We start from the raw sequence: 22,489 nt of genomic DNA, 5'->3' as shown, positions 1-22,489 counted from the left end.
AAAAAGCAGGTCTTAGCTGAACTGTGTGATTCAGCTGTCTTTCTCACAAGGCGTGGCAGAATTGTGAATGCTGCCTTGTGGAATTGCAGTGCAGCTTCCTGAGACAGACATTGACAAAGACTCGCTTTCGAGTGAATATAAGTGAGAGTAGAGGTTATTTCTAGGCCGAGTTTGCTAGTCACAACTAAACCAATAGCTACAGCTACAATGACAAAGATGCCAAGCTCCCTGGCAGTCACTGTGCCTTTTGTCCCTTTGTCTGCCAAAGCAAGCCAGCAAAAATCCTATGGCTTTGCTCCTCCGTGCTATTGACTCCTCTGGACTGCAGAGAGGGCACTTTGTGGGTAAAGGTACACTCCCATTTTGGCTGTTAAGGAGGAGGCATGGGATGGGGTGTCAAAGAGCCTGGTTGGCACCACTAAAGACACTTTTATGGCAGCTTCAAATCCCATGAGTAGTTTAAGCCATGTCTGAAAGATTTTAAATATCCTACCCAATCGTCCTCAGCCAAGTGCAGGATGTCCCAGCAGATACCTAGATTTCAGTAAGGTGAGATGCTGCCAGACCACACAGTTGCTGTTGGATCTTGGGAAGACACAAATTTCCTTCACTAGACCTCCCCTGACTGTGGGATTGTTTAACAAATTGGATCAGGAGATATTGCTTCTCTTAAAAATAAGCAAGGTGCTTATTTTCTTCTGAAGTTTTCCATTACTGACTTTCACTACTGACCATAATCAACACAACTGAAGACCCTGCATGGTGTCTGGATGTCCCTAAGATTGTATTTCTTTAAATGGTTGTGTCAAATAATTACATCTATCACAACAGCCTTTAAAAATGTTGGGGTTTTTTTGGAAGGAGGTGGTTGTGGCTACAGGTTTGCTGTGATTCTTTACAGCAGCAAATTCCTGTACTTTCACTTTGTAACTTTAGCACCACTCTTGTTAAAGGAGACATAATTAAGATTCTGTCTGTTGAGCAGCTTTTAACTGAATTCATCAACAACCCGGGTATATTTGGTTCTGTGTGTCCCATGTAGCCACTAGTAACTCTGAACAAACATCTCTGAGGGCCTGTCAGCAGCCCAAGCAGTAATAACCTCTTTGATCCACTGCAGAAATAGTCACCAGGTGCACCAATGTCACTTCTTTCTGCAGTTTTGTGCCTTCACAATTGTCTGTATGACAGCCAGCTTTTCCTGCGTGAAGTCAGTACCCTTGTGTCAGTGCATTCCCTACATATATGTCCTCACTGCAGGAAAACCTGCAGGAAAGCCTCCAGGCTTTTTGCTGGGCTGCAAGGAACATGCATGAACTTTGTACATGCATGAATATACAAAGTGTAACTTGAACATAGTTTCAAGGGCACTGTACATACAATGCAAATACCCACTGATATTTGCAATGTTTCTCATTGCCATTTTAACACAATTATTAGCAAGGAAATTATCTACCACAGTCCTAATCATCACTGGAGCATGTCAGTGCGGATCAACACAAACAGGTTCATCAGCATTTAGAAAGTATCACCGTGACAAGGCACCAGTGACAAACTGAACCTGTGGAAAAGACAAACAGTGTTCCAGTATCATGCTTTGCAAGCACAAGATGGGTATCATCTCTTGGCAGGGCTGGGAGAAAACAAATAGGAATCTTTTTCATTAAAAAGGATATTCAAAGTACTTATGATGCGTCCCAAAGGCAGTAACTATGCTTACCTATCAGTAAAACAGGAGCAAGTGTATGCCCCACACAAATTCCCCTGAATTACATCAAAAAGCCCCCATAAACTGTGCAAAAAACTTCCAGTTGAAAATATTTGGCAAAGTACAGGTATGAAGAACATTCCTATCTTCTATGAGTTTGACAATAGTCTGAGGCTACTAATTTTGCTGGGCCTACAAAGTTATTTGGAAGACAGCTATTTCAGCAACAAACTGATGAACATCCCAGGTTGGAAAGCAGGTGTCATATGGAAGCATAATTATCAGATTTTATGCAAAACCAGACACCTGATTAACTCCTTGGCTCAGGCAGACTGGCTTTGTCAAGGATGGGAGCAGAAGAATGTTTGCCTTCTGTTGTGGTGGTTTTTGTAATTTTGGTGACAGAATGCTTGCTTAGGCAAGAGAAGAGCCCTGTGGGCTTGCATACTTAGCTTCTGTATTGATCAGACTCCTGGCACGACCTAACAGCCACCTCTGACTGGCCATGAATGTGCAAAGTTCCAGATGTTTCTCTCTAGATAGAACAGAGGTAAATATATAAAAGACTGTTTTGGTATGTTGGGTGGAATTCACTGCCATATTCTGACACGGTATCCTCTCATAAATGCTCTCCTTGATACTGTATATATGTAAAAAACAAAACAGAACCATAAAAAACACAAACAATATTATCCGGAACAATTCAGAGTCTTATTAAAATCACTTTGAATCAAATTGCAAAAACAAATGTTTTCCAAATCTAAGATAACAAGGAAACCTCCAGGAGGAGGAAACATATGGTAAGTTTGAGATGCTAACATTTGGACATTTTGAGGTCAAGCAAAAATATTTTTATACTTTTTCACAAACCATAAAACGACTGAATCAAATTCACTTAGATTTTCCCAAGAGATCTTGGTGGACTGTAAGGGGGAAAGACAGATGGAAATAACAAATTTGGAAAAAAGTCCATCTGGTTTATCAAGATCTGGCATTCTTGCTCCTGTAGATTTACTTTCTAAATGCAATCTGGTCTACAACCAAACTGTACTTGTGTCCCATGGTTTGAGGGAAAATAAAATGGTCATATAAGAAGAGCTATGCACATATACAATAATACTGTGGGAAAATGTAATCATTCCACTCTAAGAAGCCTCTGTGACATTTCACTAGGTAAAGTCTGCCTAGACATAATACAATGAATGATTAGTAAGCCCCAAACATCATCAGCCCATCTTTTCAAGAAGTTGACACGGAGAGAGTTTGAGAATCTGAGAAAATTATTTCACTGGTGTGGGAGAGAAAACATAGCCAGAGGATCACAAGACTGAATGTGCTATGGGAAAGCACATTTTGATAGAAGGATATTTTTACCACTTTTTTACAGAAGAGTATATGCAGTTCTCTTTTACTGTCTGTAGTGTAAAATGTACCACTCTGGAGCTTTATGGACTTCCTATTTTCAGTCTTAATTAGACTCCTGAAGGAAGGGAGTATTTTACTCTCTTTCCCCCACAGAAAGCTGAGAAAACCAATAGTTAGGCTTGCCTAGTAGGGTAGCAAGCAGCCTCCAAGAAAAAAGAAGAGCAGAACAAATTATCTTTCCCAGACTAGCAGTTTCTGTTCCCCAAGTAAAGTTGGGAAGAGCACAGTTTCTACCTTCTCTGGACATGACTTAATTGCTATTCCTCTTTTCCCACACCTCCAACACCCACTCACTACCTCTTCTGCTTCAGCATCCTCCTCCTCTCATCCAGTCCCAAAAGCCAGCTCTTCCTCACCTAGTACTGAGATGAGCCTTTGAATGCCTAATCCCTGTTCTTCCACGGATGTGTTGGTTGGTCACTGACTTGCAGATGAGTGCTCAAAGGGGCAGTCATGCTCAGCTGTCCCTGTCAGACTGCATAGGAATGAGCAGCAGCAACAGCCAGGGACCTCATGAGAACAGGGGCAGTCCAGTAATGTTTTTTGCAGAAGGAATAAAACAGAATGAAACGCAATCATTTGTGCTGGCAAACAATTCAGCTGTTGTGCAAATTACCTGTCTGTTAATTTGCTAGTAGTGAAAATTGTAGTTCAAAATGTGGTTAGATGTAGTCATTGAAGTGTCTAGAGTAACAGCAGACTTCTATTATTTTACCCAGTGTATGAGCACAGAAAGAACAGCCCTGTCCTCTGAGGCATGAAAAAGAACAAATTAGAATGAGGATAAAAGAAATAACACAGATAGTGAACTTGCGGTTGCAGCTGTTTCTCTAATGCAGAGGGCAGATTAGGCCTTTATCAAGGATCTGAGAAGAAAAAAAGGAGTTCTGAAGACTGCAAGTACGTTCAGAAAGACAAAGAGTAGGGCTCATTTAAGGCCAATGAGCCTAGCTCTTCACTCTCAGAGCTGCTATCCCCAGAGTAAGCTAGATAGGAGCATTGCTCATTCGTGCCAGTATGTGTGCAGTGAAAGGATACACGAGCCCATGGCATGCAAAAGAGCTCATGGCAAAGGAAATGGAAAAGAGCAAAGAGATCTCTGCATCAGCACTGGCAAGAGGGCACTGTACATACAATGTAAATACAGGGTCAGCCTCCTAGAGACCTGTGGAAATTTTTATTGAATTAAGTCAAAGGTGGCACGAAAAAGATCATCTGCAATTCAGTTCTGCGCTTCGTTCAAGAGATGGGGGCAAGCCATGTTTCATGTGCAGTGTTTCAGTTAGATCTTAGCACGTCTATGTAATAAAGTGAAAAGGAAAAAGGTCAAGAAAGAGCAAGAGACTGGGAAATTTTGACTCTACAGAGCAGAATCATTCATCAGCTAAGAACTAAACTAGAGAAATGACAAATTTATATCTTACCAAATAGCTCTTGAATACATAAGAGTACATATACAGAGAAAAACAGGGAAGTGGTGCTCCCTGTTGGGCTAATAAGAAGTGTCATTATGCCCCTCTTCAGTGCTGCTGTTCAGTAATACCCATCATGTGGAGGATAATAATGATAAATTTCAGCAAAATGAACTCTGAATTTATTTTTCAAGTGAAATAACCCAGTTTTCTAGAACACTGGTTGGGAGAGTTCATAACTATGCATGAAAATTGTAGTGATTAGATCGAATTTGAAAATGTGCTCAGCAGGGCAACAGCATCCAAATGCCAGGTTGTAAAACTGATCACTTGAATGCAAATAAATCCCGATTCCAGGTTCAAGCATTTGAAATCACAAGTCTTTCTGTTCTAACAGTCGGGACCTTCAACATTAATAAATTTAGGATTACTTTTATCACTCTGTTGTGTTGGATATTTTGGGATTCAAATGTTCAACCTCATCTGCCAATCAAGATTTAGAATATATTTCTATCGGTGTATGAATTTTAGAGATAGAAGAAATTTTAATAATATCAGAGAAACTTGGATTACAAGAAAAATACCAAGTATCTTGAGAGTTCACAGAAGAGTCGTATTTCAATATCTCTAGATAGCCACAGATAATTAAAAGGTCTTTTATCTCTATGTCTGGGCCCTACTAGTGCTTGAAAATGGAATTCCAAAAAAGTCTTTTTATAAGTGGTCATAGAAACCATTCTGATTCACAGGACAAGAAAAACATGAAGGTAAAATGAGGATCTATTTGGGAGCGGGGGGGAAGTTATATACACACAACTATTTCAGAGAGAAATCTGTATTTTAGAGACGGCAAATAAAGGCATAGCAGAAGATTTTTTTGTAGAATTCAGATGAAACATTTCATCATTCCCATGGACTTTTACATTTTATTTGTTCAAGAAGTGTGTCTTGTGTCCTTCTGCAGAAAAAGCATACTGGCATAACCTAAATCCTATACATGCACACTCTGGCATACTCAGCAAGACTTTAGAAGAGCATCAATGAGGTTATTAAGTCAAGCACTCAAACACTAGAAAACACTCATATTATGTTCCCCATGCAGCATCAATTTAATTTCCCATGTGCTTTCAGTACAATACAGTGCTAATTAAATATTTAGGGTGGGGGTTTTTTTGTACAAAACTGTAGTCTCATTCAGTCCATTAGCTAGACTGATGGTCAAAGTGAGTCCTGGGCATGATCTCAGACTCTTGAAGTCTGTTGTGTTCTGTGTGTGCTCTGTACCAGTGTTTCCTTTACGCATGTGTCCCACAACTTGTCCCCCAGACTCCCTCCCGCTCCCACTGCCCTCCTCATGCAGTTCCTCATGCAGCTTGCTCATCTCCTCTCACCAAAGGGCTCCCATTACCTCTGCTGCCTGCAAGACTCCCAGCATAGGAAATGCCCTGCTTGCAAACCTGTGGGTGGGTGGGGTCTTCCTGTGCTGCTGAAACCACCTGCAGCTGCCTCCACTCTCTGATCTTTGCATGGAAAGTCTGCATCCTTCTGTCGTGCTCTGAGATCAAAACTTTTTCTACCATTTTTCTAACACAGTTTGTCTCCTCTACTTCCCACATGTGGGAAACTCACATGGGAGACACACTTCTCCCTCTGTGCTTTATTCACTTCCCTGTTCAATGCTGCTGGGCCCTAGCAGTGGAGGAACTGAGATGAGAGCAAAATTCAGAAATTAATAAATATGACACATGATGAACTGGTACTGGATTCAGTACTTGGCCAGATCTCCTGAACAAGGTAACATGGAGAGGGGAAGATATGGTTCAAGTACCATATTTTCAACCATAGATACGGTTCAAGTACCTCAAAGGGAAGTATGGTTCAACAAGTCAGTACCACATGCCAAATTTCAAGTCCATCCTCCAAAATATGAATATATTTGGATTTCTCTATAGAACAATTAAAAATTACTTTTTAAGCAGAAAACCACATCCATTCCCCTCTAATCCTGTTTCCAAGCATGGAGCAGCCATTCTGACCATCATAGTTAGAAAAAATCATTAAAACAAAAGCAGTATTGAAAACAGAGTATTGAAAATATTTTATACCCATAATAATAAAATACAGATGAAGTAATGGTAAATACATCATAGTTTAAGAACACAACAAGGAAGGTTTCAGCTCAGACAAGTTTTGGCAAAGTCATAAGTAAATGAAAAGAAGATTTTTGTTGTAATTCTTACACCAAGGGACTCCAAGTGTAAAAAGCATTACCAACCACAAAACTTTATAATATTAATAACTTCTATCCAAGAGAAAGGACTGTAAGAGAGTTGAAATTTAAAAACTAGTTGACTATGTCTTGTACCATCTGATAAAACTGTATTCTTGACAGCTGAGTTGCAACCTCAAATATGAATCAAGACAGCAAATCAATAAAATGAACAAAAGTGATTACTAAGGGCTATAATTTCTCAAAAACATGTATTCATGAAATACCATACCAGGAAAATTTAGTGGTAATTCCACTTTGGCTGAAAACTGGCTGACTTCATTATTCTCACAGATACTTGCTATGAGTTTATTAATTTTGAAGCCAATAACTTTAATGACTTCTTCTGTTGAGAGGGAGAATTCATTTCCAAACATCTCATAGATGGAGTCTGAAAAGAAATGCAAAAGGAAAGAAAAGCATTATTTAGCTTTTTCTTGCTTTGTCATATGTCTTTACCTCTTTGAGCAAAAATAAAAAAAATACTTAAAGTATAAGAAATAATACTTGTCTTGTGATAATTAGCCTAATTTTCCCTTTAGGTTCATGAGAAAAACAATCTGGTGACTTCAATGACCAATCAGCTCTGTGTGTACATGGTTCTTAAATGCACGCAAGGAGAACAAGGTCTGAAGAATCTACATTTCCAAATTATTAGACCAGAATAGGTCGAGGTAGAGCATAGGATTACCTGGGTTGTCAGGAGCTGTCTCCTGAAACCAGCAGGCAGTGGAGCTCACTAAAGGCGGCTCTGCACAGCACAGGGCATAGTTTATCCCGTAGGAAACAACAGACTACAGCAGGATACAAAAAACCCACAGAGCCTTGAAGGTACCCAGGGAGATGACAGGACACATCTAAGTGCAACCAGCATTTGAGTTTCCTGTGGTAACAGAAGACCTGAAGAAAGTACTAGAAATTGGAAAAGTGGCAAATTACCAATGGCAATCCCTGTCCCATGTTGAAATTAGCATATTGATTCAGACCTGGCAGCAAAAAATTCCTTTTCTGTCATGTTCAGAACTCTCAGAAAAGGAACAAAGCAATCCAGCCAAGTGTTTCAGCACTTCTTCAGCAAAACCTTGAACTGTATTTTGTTTCACCAAAACCAGTCCTCCCTTCTCCATTCTAGTTGTGGTCAACCTTTACTGTTTCAGAAGCAGATGCACAGGGAGAAGAACAAAGCCAAAAAACTCAAAAGTCAAGTTATGAAGAAGAAGGAAAATTCTTCCTGGTTTCTGCAGGAGATAAGCAGAAGCTTTGGGGCATGGGATTAATTAATTATGTATATAAAGGCAATGCAGTGAACACATAGTGTTCCATTTGTAGATAGAATTGCATTGAACACACAACATCAGAAATGTTGACTTTAATACTAGCTTCTGTTCTTCTGTGCATTTCCTCCCAAGAACTAACCAAGATCTGTCCTGAAGCAATGTGGGCATGCCCTTTCTGAAATCTCATCTCAAAATTTCATTTCCCTTGTCATGAGAAACATTGTTCTCATTTCCACTCCCAATGTATTGGTGAGTGTATTTATTTGCTCTCCTATCAGTATTGTTCAGCTACTTAAAATACTTTCTTTCTCATTTCCATTTTTCCCTTCCCCAAAGGGTTCTCAGGGTTAATTTTGCCCTTTGCTTTATCTCCTCTGAGAAGAGAGATATTCCTTCACACAATTGCTCTAAGCCCTTAGTTATATCTTGTTCAGTTTAAAGTTTTGCCTTTTTACTTTTTTTTTTTTTTAACCTAGGTAAGAAGAATGGTATCAGGCAATGAGAAATATTTAAAACCTGACCTCTGACTACATAGCTGCAATCAATAATTGAGAAGGCCAGTACTGAGATATCATTATTGCTGGCAGAACTCCCTTCCTTGAAGAGCAACACTCTTTCCAGCTCTCCTTGTAGCTGGTGAGGATAGTGGGGAGAAAAGAAAAACCAAAAACAGCTTACTTTTCTTTTTTCCACCCAAGTGTCACACCAAAAAACCCCAACAATTAGCTGACTGATCTTTCTGGTCTTCATTCAAGAACAGTTCCAGTCCTGAATGTAGCCTAGGCTGATAAGCATCTCTTACTGAGTCTGTGATCTATTTATTAACTCTGCTGCAGCACCTGCAAATGACAAGTGCTTGACTATCTCCTAGACCTCAAGAGAAGTCACTGGGAGCCCAGTACGAGCATAATTTATTCTTGTGTTAGCCTAAACCTACCTAAAGCCTCAACAGAGCACCAAAAACAACAGGAGAATGATGGAGAGTAATGCTGAGCAACTGGGTAAGTCTGCTCTTTTGTGAATACGTGTCCAGAAAAACCTATTGGTTGCTTGTGCAATGCTCTCAACAATTGAGATGAACACCAGAAAATCCTCAGTTTCCCTGAAGATGATGTAGGTTTTTTAACCCTCTGGAGAATGCATCTTGATTGAAAAAATAAATTAAAAAACCATCTGGAAGATGCTGTTCACAGGCTGGATGGGACAACATCCCCTGTTTTCCCTTGCTGAGGACCCTGTACAGGCTTAAGGTCTCTGCTGTGCTTAGATTCCAAACTCACCCAGAAGGCTTCCTGCTGCACACCAGGATGATGACTAACTCAGAGGTATTCTGGATTACAGTGCCACACAAATATCAACCAGTGCCAGGTGAAGAACAGTGCTGTTTAAGCATGCTTTCAACATTTCTGGTACTGAGCAGAAGAGCAAGACAGCTGCTGCTCTCTAAATAAAAAGGACAATCTGGTTTTCTTACTGTAAAAATAGTGCATAGTTGTTTGCACTGTTCAGTCCCTTAGGAATTCAACACAGACTAACTCAGCTGCCTCTGTGGAAATTGCTACAGCTCCCATCAGGAGGCTGGCTGCTGCTAATACTGATCATGAAGTGCCATGTCTCACTTTTTTAGTACTCCAGGTATTTTAATACTCACATTTTTAATACTCCATGTATAGTGACTCCACCATTTCCCTGGGCAGCCTGTTCCAGTTCTTCTCTCCAGTACACTCTTTCAGTGAACATTTTTTTCCCAATATTTGAGATGAGCCTCCCCTGGCACAACTTGAGGCCATTTTCCCTTGTTATGTCACTGGTTGCCTGGGGGAGGAGAATAACCCTCACCTCACCACAGCCTCCTTTTTGGTAGTTTTAGAGAGTGATAAGATCTCCTCAGCCTTTTTTTTCCCCGGCTTAAATTCCACAGCTCCCTCAGCTGCTCCTTATAGGATTTCTGTTCAATCCCCTTCAACAGCTCTTTTTTACTTCGCTGGGCAAGCTCCAGAACCTCAATGCCTTTCCTGTCATTGTTTCACCACCACTCTCTGGGCTTGGCCATCCAGCCAGTTTTATATCCAGTGACAAGTACACTTGTCCAAGCTGTGGGCTGCCCACTTCCCAAGAGAATGCTGTGGGAGACTGTGCTAAAGGTTTTCCCAAAATCTGAGTAGGCAACATCCACAGCCTTTCCCTCATCTACTAAATGAGGCAGTTAAGGGGCTAAAGCTCTTTAAAAACTGTTATTGAATATTTAATGACCATTTCAGTCTATATCTGCCACAGAGTGATTCCACAAAACCCCCCAAGAAAATGAAAATCAAGGGAGGTCATTGTCCTACCATCAAAGAAATTAACATGGATGCTTAATCCACTGGCAAACAAAATGCTTTGCAATACCACCAGTAAGGACCACAGGATAGTAATTTTCTTTTGTAGAAGAGAAGTTGGATAGATAGATCGTATAATAATGGAATGATGGAGGTTGCCACCACATTTTCCATCTAAGATATCAGAGACCAACTTTCAACAGATTATCAATAGTAAAACATGTATTACCAGATGGGTGGGTGATTGCTAACTGTCTGAGACTATGATTGCAGAAGGCGCATTTTTATTAATACTAGGATTTAGAAAAAAAAAATTAAAATCTGCCAGCCACATTTTTGGGGGTACATTTGCACATACAGTATTGATTTTAATTACATATTTGTCTGCAACTAGGTTGCTTTGGCCCTGATTTTAGCCCTTGCTTGGCAGTTTGCCTGGAATAACACAATGAAGATTACATTCAGACAAGAAAAATGTTACCTAGGCACTTGCAGCAAATATTTGTGCTGGTAAAAGGGAAACCGCATAGCTTTCAAAAAGGATAATAAAAGTACTTTTTCCTTTAGAAACCATGATAATTAATCTTAAAACATTTTGAAAATTCCCACTTTGTGACAATGTGACCCTGAGAGATTTTACTTCAGCTGTGTAATATGGAGCCCTCACACAATATATTGAAAAATAAAATTTTAATTAAAATGCACTTTTTAACATTTATTTGTTGTTGCTCAACAATAACTTTGTTTTTCCCACTCAAGTCACAAAGAAAATCTAACTCTTTGAAAATGCAAATCAAATGGCCTTGAGAACAGAATGTTTTGATTTGAGCAAGATGTGTGCAATATAATGCAAAAACCCCCCCAAACCAACATTTTAGCAGAACCTAGAATAAAGCAGCTTATTTACAGTGATCAAACAATGCCCCTGAAGGCCATAATTAAAGAGCTTGTTGCCTTTGAAAGAACCTTTTCTGAAATGCTACTTTGTTCAATAAAAACCACATTTATATCCTTTCATAAGCTCATCTCTAGTTCGACAATCTGTGTTATCAACCACTGTGATCAGATCAAAGCAAGTGTCACAATCAGTTCAGTATCTTTTCCCTCCATCTTTCCTAAAATGTTAAGCAGCCACACCACCATCCTCCCTAACATAAGCTCTTTATTTGATTTATTCCTCATTATAGGTACAAGAGGAACACTTTTGTATTAAAAACAGCAATATAAAATATAAATACAGTGAATGCCTGAGATGGAGGATATCATTCTTAATGTCAGAGCATCTGACAGTACCACTGAGATAAATATTTTATAATGCAAGGTGAAACAATAAAATATCTCAGTAATATGTCCCTTTTTCTTCCCAGCAGCTTGGAGCTCTGTTGGTGACTGCTCTCGGAGCGAACGCCTCACTGATGCTGATGGAAGCGGCTCCCAGTCAGGGCCGGAGTAAACAGCAGCGATACATCACTGGGATGGAGCTCCTTTCTGCCAAACACCCCGGGCAGTTCAGCATGAAGGGCCAGGGAGAGTGGTGCAGACGACACAAAAGACTTGACTAAGGTGGCACAGAGGGTTATTCAGCAGCGGTGAAGCCCAAGCCCAGGCTGGCTGACTCCCAGTCTCACAGCCTGTCTGACACAGGGTGCTGCTAAGCTCTTCCAAGTATCCCCCTCTTTTGTTTTTTTATTTTTTTCTTTTTTTTCAAACAAAGACCAAGCTTTTTTCCCAACAAAACCACTTTGGAGGCCAAACACTAGGCATTGACTGCCTAGTCCCATGAGTTTGAATCTTTGAAGGAAAATATTTTCTCTTTCATGTCTCAGTAACACTCACGGAATTCATTGCAGCTGGCAGGCTGAGCAGTCTTTGAAAGGAGATCCAAAGAACCAGGAGCCTGGCTGCTTAGTGGGGAGATGAAAGATCCCCCTACATCTCCTGAAAGAGTAGAACATTGTCCCAATGTCCTTTTCCCAGTGCTCTTTTCTCCACTATTAAGTTGTCATCAGCTGCCCATATGGGTGCTGTCTTCACTATCAGACATGACTCTGTTTCAGGGGCTGGTGAAAAGGTTCTAAAGGCTCCATGCCCTGGTGCAGCCATTCAGCCAGAATTACAATAGCCCATTCTCCCCTACAACATAGCTCAGCTGAAATCACAGTTTTATTAAGGCTCCTGCAGGCTCTCAAAGTAATATGAAGGGCATAATGGATCTATAATTAGTGTCGATAAAAAAAGGTATCATTCTTTATGGGCATTATTTGAGGGCTGGCCAATTGTTCAGAGTTTATGCTCTTTGGCAAGAAAAGAGATCTATTTTAAAGTTTTAAGGAGGAGAGTTTTGCTTAATCATTTAAATCATTTTATACTCTGATTAAGCAGAAGGAAAAGCAAACAATTTCTGATGGGGAGACATTAGGTAGTTTTTTATTCCAGTCAAATATCTCCTGAGCACAAAAGGTGCTCAGCTGTCTGTTGAATTTCCCCCACTAAACTCAAATAATCCAATGCCTTGTAGGGAAGAGGCTGGAAATCATGCACAATGACAGACAAAGAAGGAAGCATACCCCAGCTTCTCTCTCTATCCCCAGGCCGTGAGAGTGGCTGCAAGCAGGATAAAACGCCGTAATGGCTTTTATCCAGCCCTCCCTTCCTAACCCCAGAAGGTGCCCTCACTGAGAGCAGGTGAGCCCAGCTCCCCAGTGCCCACACAGTGCTCCAGATGCCCAAGGATAACAGTGGTCATGAAGGTAGTGTGAATTTGAGTGGAAGATCCTTTGTCAAATGACAGAGCAACTTATTGGGCTTTCAAAACCTCTTCTCTCTTTACCATGTCCTAAGCAACAAAAATCTTCAGGTTAGATCAGTTTGGGACACAAATCTTCCAAAAGAGACTATGCAAAGATGCATTTTACCTAGATCATATCTACTTAGGCTGTGAAGGGTCTGATTTTTGCCTGCACGAAACCATCAAAAAACAAAAGCCATTAAGATTTATCTTTTGCCATATAAAGTCAAACTTTAAATGTCAAGTGCTTTAAGCCATTTCAATCATAATGGACTTTAAAAAGAAATTACTTCTGAGGTTTCTGATTTATTACTTTCCTGATAAGTTTATGGCCACATTTTTTTTTAAATGCATTCTTCTGATTCTCATCTATCTAGAGGCTCACATACTGCATGTGGCAGCAGAGCTTTATGCATGCAGCACCCACTATAATGTAAAGAGCAAGTAAAACCACAGCTCCCAATTTGACCTTTTATTTGGGTTTACCCAAATGAGTCAGAATTACTACAGCACTGAAGACAATGCCCAAACCTGATTTTGAACAGCATTAGTCACTGTTATAGCTGGTCAGGATTTATTTAGATTTATTCATTTTCTTTACAGCATTAATTAATTTGAATTTAATATGTTTATTCACATATATGTTCAACAGAAAACTACCTTTTTTTGGATGAGGTTTAGGAAGGCTGCTCAAACTGAGTTGCAGGATCAGATCAGAGTGTTGAGCACTTCACAGGTGCAGTCCAGAACTGGAAACATGTTTAAGCATTTTTCCCCTACTTATATCAGAGCATGATGGTCCTTGTGCCACTTCTGTGTGTCCAAGGGACCTAACCAGAAACAGTGGAGCTGGACAAATGCCATGTTCCTTCATGAACACATCACCAGGTACTTGAAGAAAAAGTTTTATCACAAAAGACCTGTAGCTCAGAAACATCGTGTGGTCATGGGCTTGTGAATGATGGGATGTTTACCCCAGGATCTTCCCTCCTATGCAATTTGACATGGCTGTCCCTTCTTCCCTTCTTCTTTCCAGAGCCTGAGTTTATGAAAACTATCTTAGTACTTGTACAGGTTTTTTACGGGTTTGTGGGAAGGGAAACAGGGCTCCTCCTGCGCAGACCTCCTCCTCCTCCTCACATTCCTGGAGCCCGAGTGCAATGGCAACTGGGGAGCTCTCTGCTATAGGACACCAACACATTGAGGGAGCTTCAGCAAGACACGAAAAGGAGTTGACCCCTGCATTGAGACAAGCCAGGCAATTTGGGTATTCTTCCTACCTTCTGTGCCATCCACGGGGAGGCCCAAAACTGAATGCCACAGAGAGAAAATCTCCTCAGAGGAGATCCTCAAATCAGCTTCACCTGGTAGAGTGCCAGCTACCCAGGGTCAGATTTTTCTCACTGTGTCTGGATGAGTCATTCCATTGAGGGCAGCAGTATGAATAAAATGAGCAATATTTGACCCAAAAAAGTCAGGGTTTGTTCTCACATCCACTGAAGAACACTTTCTTTCTTTCTTGTTTAGAATAAAACAGGCATTTGAAGCAGCTTGAACAAGGGCAGGAGAGTTTCAGTGGTTTGTATTAATAGAGAAAATTTACCAATATGCTCCAACTAATGACCACAAAAAAGAATCCAAACTACTCTGGCTGTACTTAAGGCTCTTGCTCCTACTTGATCAATCAAGAAGAACAGAAACAACTGTATTTACAGGAAACCACCCTTGCACTTTCTGATATGTTTATCTATCTTTAAAAAATCTTCTCTATCTTAAAAAAAAAAAAAGACACAAATTACTAAGTGAAAGCACGGTACCACAAGTTTCACCAATTTCACAAGCAGTTCTCCCTTGGCATGCACTCCAGTGAGAATCCACCCAGTAATGAGGAGAATGATAATAACTTTTAATGATATTTCACCTCTAAGAAATACAGCCCTAATTATCTTCATCAAAGCTGTCTTATGTTCAGCCTTTGTTTAAATTATTTGTTGCTTTTTGTAAGAAAAATAGTTTTATTAATCCTGTGCCATCCAGGATGAAGAGGCAGTTTGCTTGTTTTATCCATACATATTATAGACTGCATATCCTAGCCTTCATCAACTCATTGACTTATCATACTTGACAAGGGAGAAGGATTTGTTCTCTCTAGGTTGGCTTAGAAACAGTAAAACAGTTGTACCCTACGTGATAATTTTTGAACTGTTAGTGTTGAGAGACATTTCTTGTCTAAATAAGGACTCAGGGCAGCTGAGTTTGGATAGATAAGGATTCCTTTTGCATTCAGCTTGCCTAGCTACAATAACAGGGTTAACAACTGTTTCGAACTCTGTTGATGATCAGCAGAGCCCATCACTTCCCTGAAATGCTTGCAGAAATGCCTGCTGGAAAGATGCCATTTTCCAGTCACAGAAGCAGAGAGAGTGAAACCAAAACTGCAGAGACAGCGAGCGAATGTGGATATGCAGCCAGCAAGAGGAACCATGAGTCATGTTGTTTAGAGTTGACCAAAATGAGTTTTGAAATGGAGCTATTCACCCAAGGGTTTTGTTTGGCATTGTCTCTCAGCAATCCTCACATGTTTGGTGCAGCTGTCAGAGAGCACCAAACATCTGCCCAGAGGAGGAATCCCAACCTGCCAATTCTAAGAATCTTTAGATCCCTTAAGTCTGGAAGGACATTAACCAAGGATATACTTGTGACCCCACAGTTGCCTCTTCCCAGTATGTCCTCCCTGCACAGATCTAGCACTTTCCTGAATCCCAGAGACTGGAGTACCACAGCTACAGCACACTGCCTCCCTGCATACCCAGGCTGCAGAGATGGAGGCTGCTGGCTTAGAGTCCCCTTCTCCTCAGAGAAGGAGCTCAGAGTTTCCTGATGTGTTTCACAGGCCTGTTGTAAAAGAGGGTATGTCCTGGAACTGCAGTTTACACAACACAATTGCTGTTTTCAAATAACTGAACTGCAGAGCAGAGCTACAAACTCTCCCCACGCTCTGCCAAGTTTCAACCCCTGAAGAAATGGGGGAATACCATTAATGATGCATGTGTTTAGGTGGGGCAAGAACGAGAAGACTGTGGGTAGGCTAATGACAACAAACATCAACAGAAGAGGTGCCTTGAGAGGTTCTTCATTTTTCACAATTAAAATTGGCACTTTTTACTGTTTTGCCACTGGTTAAATTAAGCCTGCAAAATATTAAATTCAACTACCCATAAAATAATTATATTAGTATTAAAATAGACAGAATTTTTGCAACATAAAAATGAAAGCCTACACTTGCATGCTATCTGTAAAAATCAGTGGTCAGACAGTACTTACCTCACTAAGTATCAATATTTACTAAAATGTTCAAAGAAAGATATTTGATCAATCAAATCAGTTCCCAATGGAGTTTCAGCAATTTAATTTTTTAAAAACCTATTTTAATGAGCTGTTATCATGTACTTCAGTCTGCACCGTAGTTCCTTTCTAATCAGTGCTGATTACCAAGTTATCTGTATCTGGCAGACTTGCTTTCATTTTATAATCATCCTTCCTATTCCCTTCAGAGATTCAACAGTGCAGTCCAGTTTCTGTAGTAAGGACATTACAACTGCAGAGTCCAGATCAACTGCCCTGACAGGCATCCCTGGCATTTGCAGAACTACCATCTCCTTTCATCTGTGTTTCTGTTTTCAAACCAGGGATGATGATAATTTCTCTGCTTCTGGATGGACTTTTGATGATGATGAAAAGCATTTTGGAAGAACTCAGGGCTCTTACCAACACCCCACATTTCTGACTCTGCAAAGTGGCAGACAGGAGTAGGTGATGGCTGCAGGTTAGGTCTCTGACTATGCAGCCCCACACAGCTGGAGCCAAAGCAGAATAGAAACATGGAAGTGTGAACAAGAGTCTCCAACCTTGACTATTCTGCCTAGAGGCAAACTGGTAAGGCTTTAGCCAGCCCCAAAGTGCAAGTGTGGCATTCAAATCACTGATATCATTCAAGGAAAATGCTTTCCTCTTCTTCGTGCCCAGAACAGAGAGCTAAACAGCAACAGAACTTCCTGAGAAAGGTGTCGAAAACATAGTATTCACTACCAACAGCAAAAGTTCAATTGCCCAGAGCTTTTCTAGCTGAAAGTATTCCATGTGGAAGCAGGGTCTATAAAGTTGTGTCCATTTGCAGTTTGGGGAACTACAGTTAAATACATCACATTCCAGTAGTATCAGCAGAAACATAATTTTTTTATAGGCCAGCAGAGAGACTAATGGTAGAATGAGTGCACACAGCATATGTTTTCTACTTGCTCTCCACTGGGAACAGTAGCAGGCAGGCTTGGGTCTGAAAGGAGAGACCTAGATTGTATTTGGTGTAATATGTATAAAAAAGCAGAATGGATCCTTTCAGAGATGTTACCTTGCCAAAGGCAAGTAAATTCCCACTCTCTCCCTGGAGCTTGACTTTGCAGCTTCTAATAAAAATACCTCACCACATGGAAAACATTCATCCTCACAGAGCATTAAACTTTCCTTATGCTTCCAGAGGTACTGAAAATCTGTCAGGAGCTGTAAGGCTAGTTTGCAAGTCCTATATTTATAAAATCATTAGACCTAAGTGCAGTGTGTGGAAAATGCTACTTCCAATTGAGTAAATGGAGAGTTTCATCCCTACAGCACACAGAGCACCAGAGAAGAGCAGTGAATCAATTACACCGTGTTGTCTTATTATCAAGTATCTTGCTGTAGCCTTCTTTGGTTGGCTGCTACAGCTTTGAGGTGACAGCTCTAATGGATGTAATAGACCAGTGTTTACCCCATTAGCCATTCTGTGTACCTGCCTATGCTATGTTAAGAAAACTTGCCCTTTTTGAGGGGGGTTCTGAAGGGGGAAATATACATTAATATTTACATATATAAAAATTCTTCCTATTTAGAATTCTTACACAGGAAAATTAAGTACCCCTGGTGATTGATCAGTTTCAAACGATCACATGTAATGCTTTAATAATTGATCTTCTCCCTTACTATCTGCAGGTTGTGCTGAGAATGGTTACAGATTCCTATGAAGTCCCCTTCCACAAAAGCACTTACCTGAGTGGGCTGCCTGTGTAGCCATTTGGGAGCTATTACAATCAGTGCACAAATGCTCAGATTTGGTCCCAGCAGCCAGAGCAATAAACCCATGTTCCCTGCCAACAGACCTGCCATTACCCACACTGTGATTGCTGGTGGACTGCATGGGGTCAGAGTGATCAAAAAGGTCGGTGCAGGGGCAGAGGGATCTGCCTGAGGAAGGACTAAAGAGTGGTTGTCCTAATGGAAACTTGAAGTGCTCAAAGTGGCCCGTTCTCCTGTTTAGCAATATAACAGGAGTTACTCCAGACTCTCTTTGAAGTACTAGTCTTTCAACAGAAAATGTGACATAAATCATAATGCAATCACAGAACAATGTGTTCACCCCTACTGCCAGGTGCAGAAGGAAGGAAAATATTCAGGAAAGATCTGACACAGACAGAGAGCTCAGGGAAGAAGGGAGAGAAAGGGAGCGAGGGCCTGGCCTGAGAAGACCTTTTGTAGCCCTAGATCCTGCAAACCTATCAGGCACCAAGTGTCCTGAGCATCTCAATCTTCCTCTGAAACAGGGAAGAAGAGGAACACACAGAAGCCTACTACAGGACACCAGTGTTCCTAGGTACTTGCAAGTATTTTTTTGGGAGATGATGGCTGTGAGGGCAAGGAGCCAAGCAGAATAGATCAGTCTTGCCTGTTGTATAAACAAGAGACTCATGCATGGCTGTCGGTGCTGCAGCTGCTGCGCTGGGGGGACACGTATGAGAACAGCTGAGAAGCCACCAGGAGCAGAGGACAGGAAGAGGTAGTGCTGCTGAAGGCCAAAAAGGCACTGGAGCAGTACGAGGGCTGTCACTTTTTAGTGCTAATATTCTCAAGAGCCCATACCACCTCCTCCCAAGGCTAATCAACAGCTAATAGACTTTTTCTTTCACATGTGAGGAATTGCTGCAGAGTGGTCTGTGTGCTTACTCACCAGTGTTTTTCTCCTCAGGAAAATTAAAGGGCTTAGACTGCATAGAGAATCACCAACTTTAATACTCTGGCTACAAAAATGTACTGGTATAAGTTTTACCATTCATGAGCATTAGGACGCAGATTGCATGAACTCAGAAACCTACAGACAGCTGGGCTACCATCATTTTACCATACCATTTTGTATATATACATGTATATATATATATGTATAGTTTAAAAGATAAAACTTGAACAGGCCACATAGCAAAGTTCAGAATAACGGTATTTTCAAAAGTTTCTTGTTATTTTAGCTAAGTTTATTTCCCAGAACACTTTTTCTATGTATCAGTATTATTCATAGGTAGTTTCCAGGGCAGCCAGCATGAGCAATCAGGAGCACATGGACAGTACTCTACCATCACAAATTCAGTATGCCCTTTCCCATTTCCTTTCTGCCCAAAGAGGCTGTTGTCATGGAGGGAAAAATCACCCACTCTGGCCACAGCTGCTGATTGCCAATCAGACTCTGGCCACCTCCTCTCTCCTTCTGTGGTGCAGCATGGAAATACTTAGATTGATGTTAAGATAGATGTTGTGGATCCCATAGCGGGTGTTTGGCTGAAGCTGAAGCAGACTTCAGTTCATTTCATTAAAACCTCTCTGTTTTATTAGTTGAACCTGAGTTTTTCCCTGTCAGTGGCATGGAAGCAACTTTTTCTAGACTGATACATGGGCTTGACATGACATCTTCACTGTCATTGAACAAAGTCCATGCCCAAACCAAGAGCAGATTTTTCCCACTAAAGTGAGTCTCTTCGACACAACCTTTCGAGTGTGCTTTGTGCACAAGCAGAGCACTAAAAACATCATAACAATAGATCTGCAGCAGGAAAACCCAGTAAAATATTACCCCTGTGTTTCTCCTGTCCAGATCATACCAACTCCTTTGCATGGTTGCACATTTGAAGTGCCCCCCAAATACAGGACAGAATTTCAGGAAAATCTTATGGTCCTTCATGGTCAATTTCCAGACTCCCTGGTTCTTTATTTCTGAGTCAGAAGAGACTTCTCCATGGCAGACCCAGAAGTCCAAGAGGAGTTAAATAAATTAACGTCTGTGGGGTGATTTGCAGTTGCTGGATTGATAGCTCTGTGTTAGTGCAAAGCAAATTCATGTCTTATTCCAGTACTCTTTCCAGGATATGATAAGGACTAACTAGTTTCTTTTTCACTGCCAGTGAGAAGACCAAGTGCACGCTGCACCAAAGGCATTTCCAAAGCCTTTGATAAAACACTCAGCTGTGGGAAACTTCTAGGAGACAACTCCATGAGCATCCTTCCTATGCCTCCCCCCATTCTACACTCCAGTCTGAAGAGGGACCTGATGTCAAATACAGGCTTGCAAAGCCCTGCCAGAAAACATTTGATGCTCACCTTGACAATAGATGCCTGACTGGATTTGGAGGACCCTGGGAAGGGCTCTGAGGTCCAGAGAATGAATGAACTTCTGCAGGGTAGAGGCCATGGTCCGCAGCACTGCAGCATGTGGGTTTGGCACGTAAATACCAGAGAGAAGCTCTCAAGGCAGCAACACTCTCAGCCTGGTGCATGCTGTGCTCGGAAGCTCCACAGCAGAGGGGAGGAGTGGCATGGGGAGGAACTTCTGCTTCCTTCCCTCTGTGGCTGCCTCCTCCCATAGGTGCAGCTGGAGCAGAGTGAGGCAGCTGGTGGTCCCATCAGCTGGTTCTGGCACCCACATCCACCAAAGGTGTGTGCCAGGCTGGGAGACATGGGAGGTTGCTGTGGGTACTGGGCTCCAGAGGGGAAAGGGAGATCTGGTACAAAATTTCATCAGTGATAGTTATTGACCCAGTGAAAAGAAGACACTGAACATCAGCCCTGCCTAGAGAGGGTAAAAAACCCACATATCTGGGTGGGGTGGTGTTTTTTGTTGTTTTTTGGGGTTTTTTTCCCCCTCTTGGAACACAGCAAAATAGTTAGGTGTTTGTTCACTTCAAAACCACAAATAGCCCTTGAAGAAAAGAGATGAAGCACACTGCTGTCCTAAATATTTTATCTGGATTTAAGATGTACAAATAGAATACTAATTACTTCATCCTCTAAATGGACATTTAAACACAATATTGTTATGCAAAACAGTCAACATTTTCTTATGCCACCAATGATTTGTGGGAATTTGATTTTGAGTTGCTTCAGCTGGAAAAGAATTTTAAGAGACAGTACCAGGTGAAAATCAGACTGCACTGGTGACAACCCCCAGCACTGATCCCAGCTCTGCCAATCTGAGCTTGATCAAGCACTGTTGTTTCAGCAGGACTCTTCTGAAAAACAAGGCCATAGTAAATGAGCAGCAGACTCAGATCATGAGGAAAACTGATGTGACTGTGATTTCATGTTTCTTTGCACTGCTGTCCTGTCTCCCTGAGGGGTCAGAAAAAGTAGAAAGCATGGCATTGTGACAAGATAGTGAGCAAGATAATCAACCATTTATTTTCAAAAAGCTTGCTAGCTTCATTTCCTCTGTATATAATTTTTGCAGGAGACAATATTATTCACATATTTAAAAGTTTTTACAATTAAAACTCTCAAATTCTTAAGGGGGATGCACTGGCTTTTGAGCTGCTGGGCTACCTACAGAGTCTGAAAAGTTTGTTAACTTGGTCTTAACAAATATTTTTCTAGAGGTTGTGAAGTGGGGAATCTCCAGGTGCAGAATTCACCTGGTCATTAGTGCTGCAGGTGCTGCAGGGAAGAGGAGTAACTGGGCTTTGAATGTAGGAGTAAAAGCCAACCTAGAGAACATGCACAGGCAACAACTCATCAACTATTTTAATACAATACATAACTTGCTCTCCCTCCCAAGGAAACATATTTGAAATTATGCAAATACAGTAATTTGAGAGAGAGGTGGAGAAATTACATGTATTCAGTGGTAATCAAAAGACCCATATGGTAAAAAGCTTGTTCTTACAAGCACAAAGCAGCGAAATGTGTGAGTGGTTTCAGTTATTTCAGTGGGACATCTTTGTATTTTTAAGATTTTGTGTGTAACTCTTGCAATTCAAGGCCAACTTTCTTGCTCCCAAGGCTGTCAGGTATTGTGCCAGCAGCTGGGCTTTACCTGTACACATTATTTTGATCAATGGATAAAGAGCCCCTAAGGCCATTTCTATAGTAGCTCAATTCACTTGTATTTGGCTCTTCACTTTAGTAAGACTGCCAGGAATAATGCCATAAAAGAACATTTAAC

At 41.0% G+C, this 22,489-nt stretch overlaps 1 protein-coding gene across 1 annotated transcript in view; it reads right to left on the bottom strand.

Annotated features, from left to right (window-relative positions):
• THEMIS (thymocyte selection associated) overlaps window positions 1-20,743 on the bottom strand; it is a 70,795-nt gene extending 50,052 nt beyond the window's left edge. The window contains exons 1-2 of the mRNA XM_058021148.1: window positions 20,653-20,743; window positions 7,047-7,205 (exon numbers count right to left, since the gene is read on the bottom strand). Coding sequence (XP_057877131.1) covers window positions 7,047-7,205; window positions 20,653-20,743 — 250 coding nt within the window. The remainder of the gene's footprint in view (window positions 1-7,046; window positions 7,206-20,652) is intronic.
• Between the last annotated feature and the right edge of the window lie 1,746 nt (window positions 20,744-22,489).

Source organism: Melospiza georgiana, chromosome 3 (assembly GCF_028018845.1).
Source record: "Melospiza georgiana isolate bMelGeo1 chromosome 3, bMelGeo1.pri, whole genome shotgun sequence".
Taxonomy (NCBI): Eukaryota; Metazoa; Chordata; class Aves; order Passeriformes; family Passerellidae; genus Melospiza; species Melospiza georgiana.
This window is presented reverse-complemented; position numbering and strand designations above follow the sequence as displayed.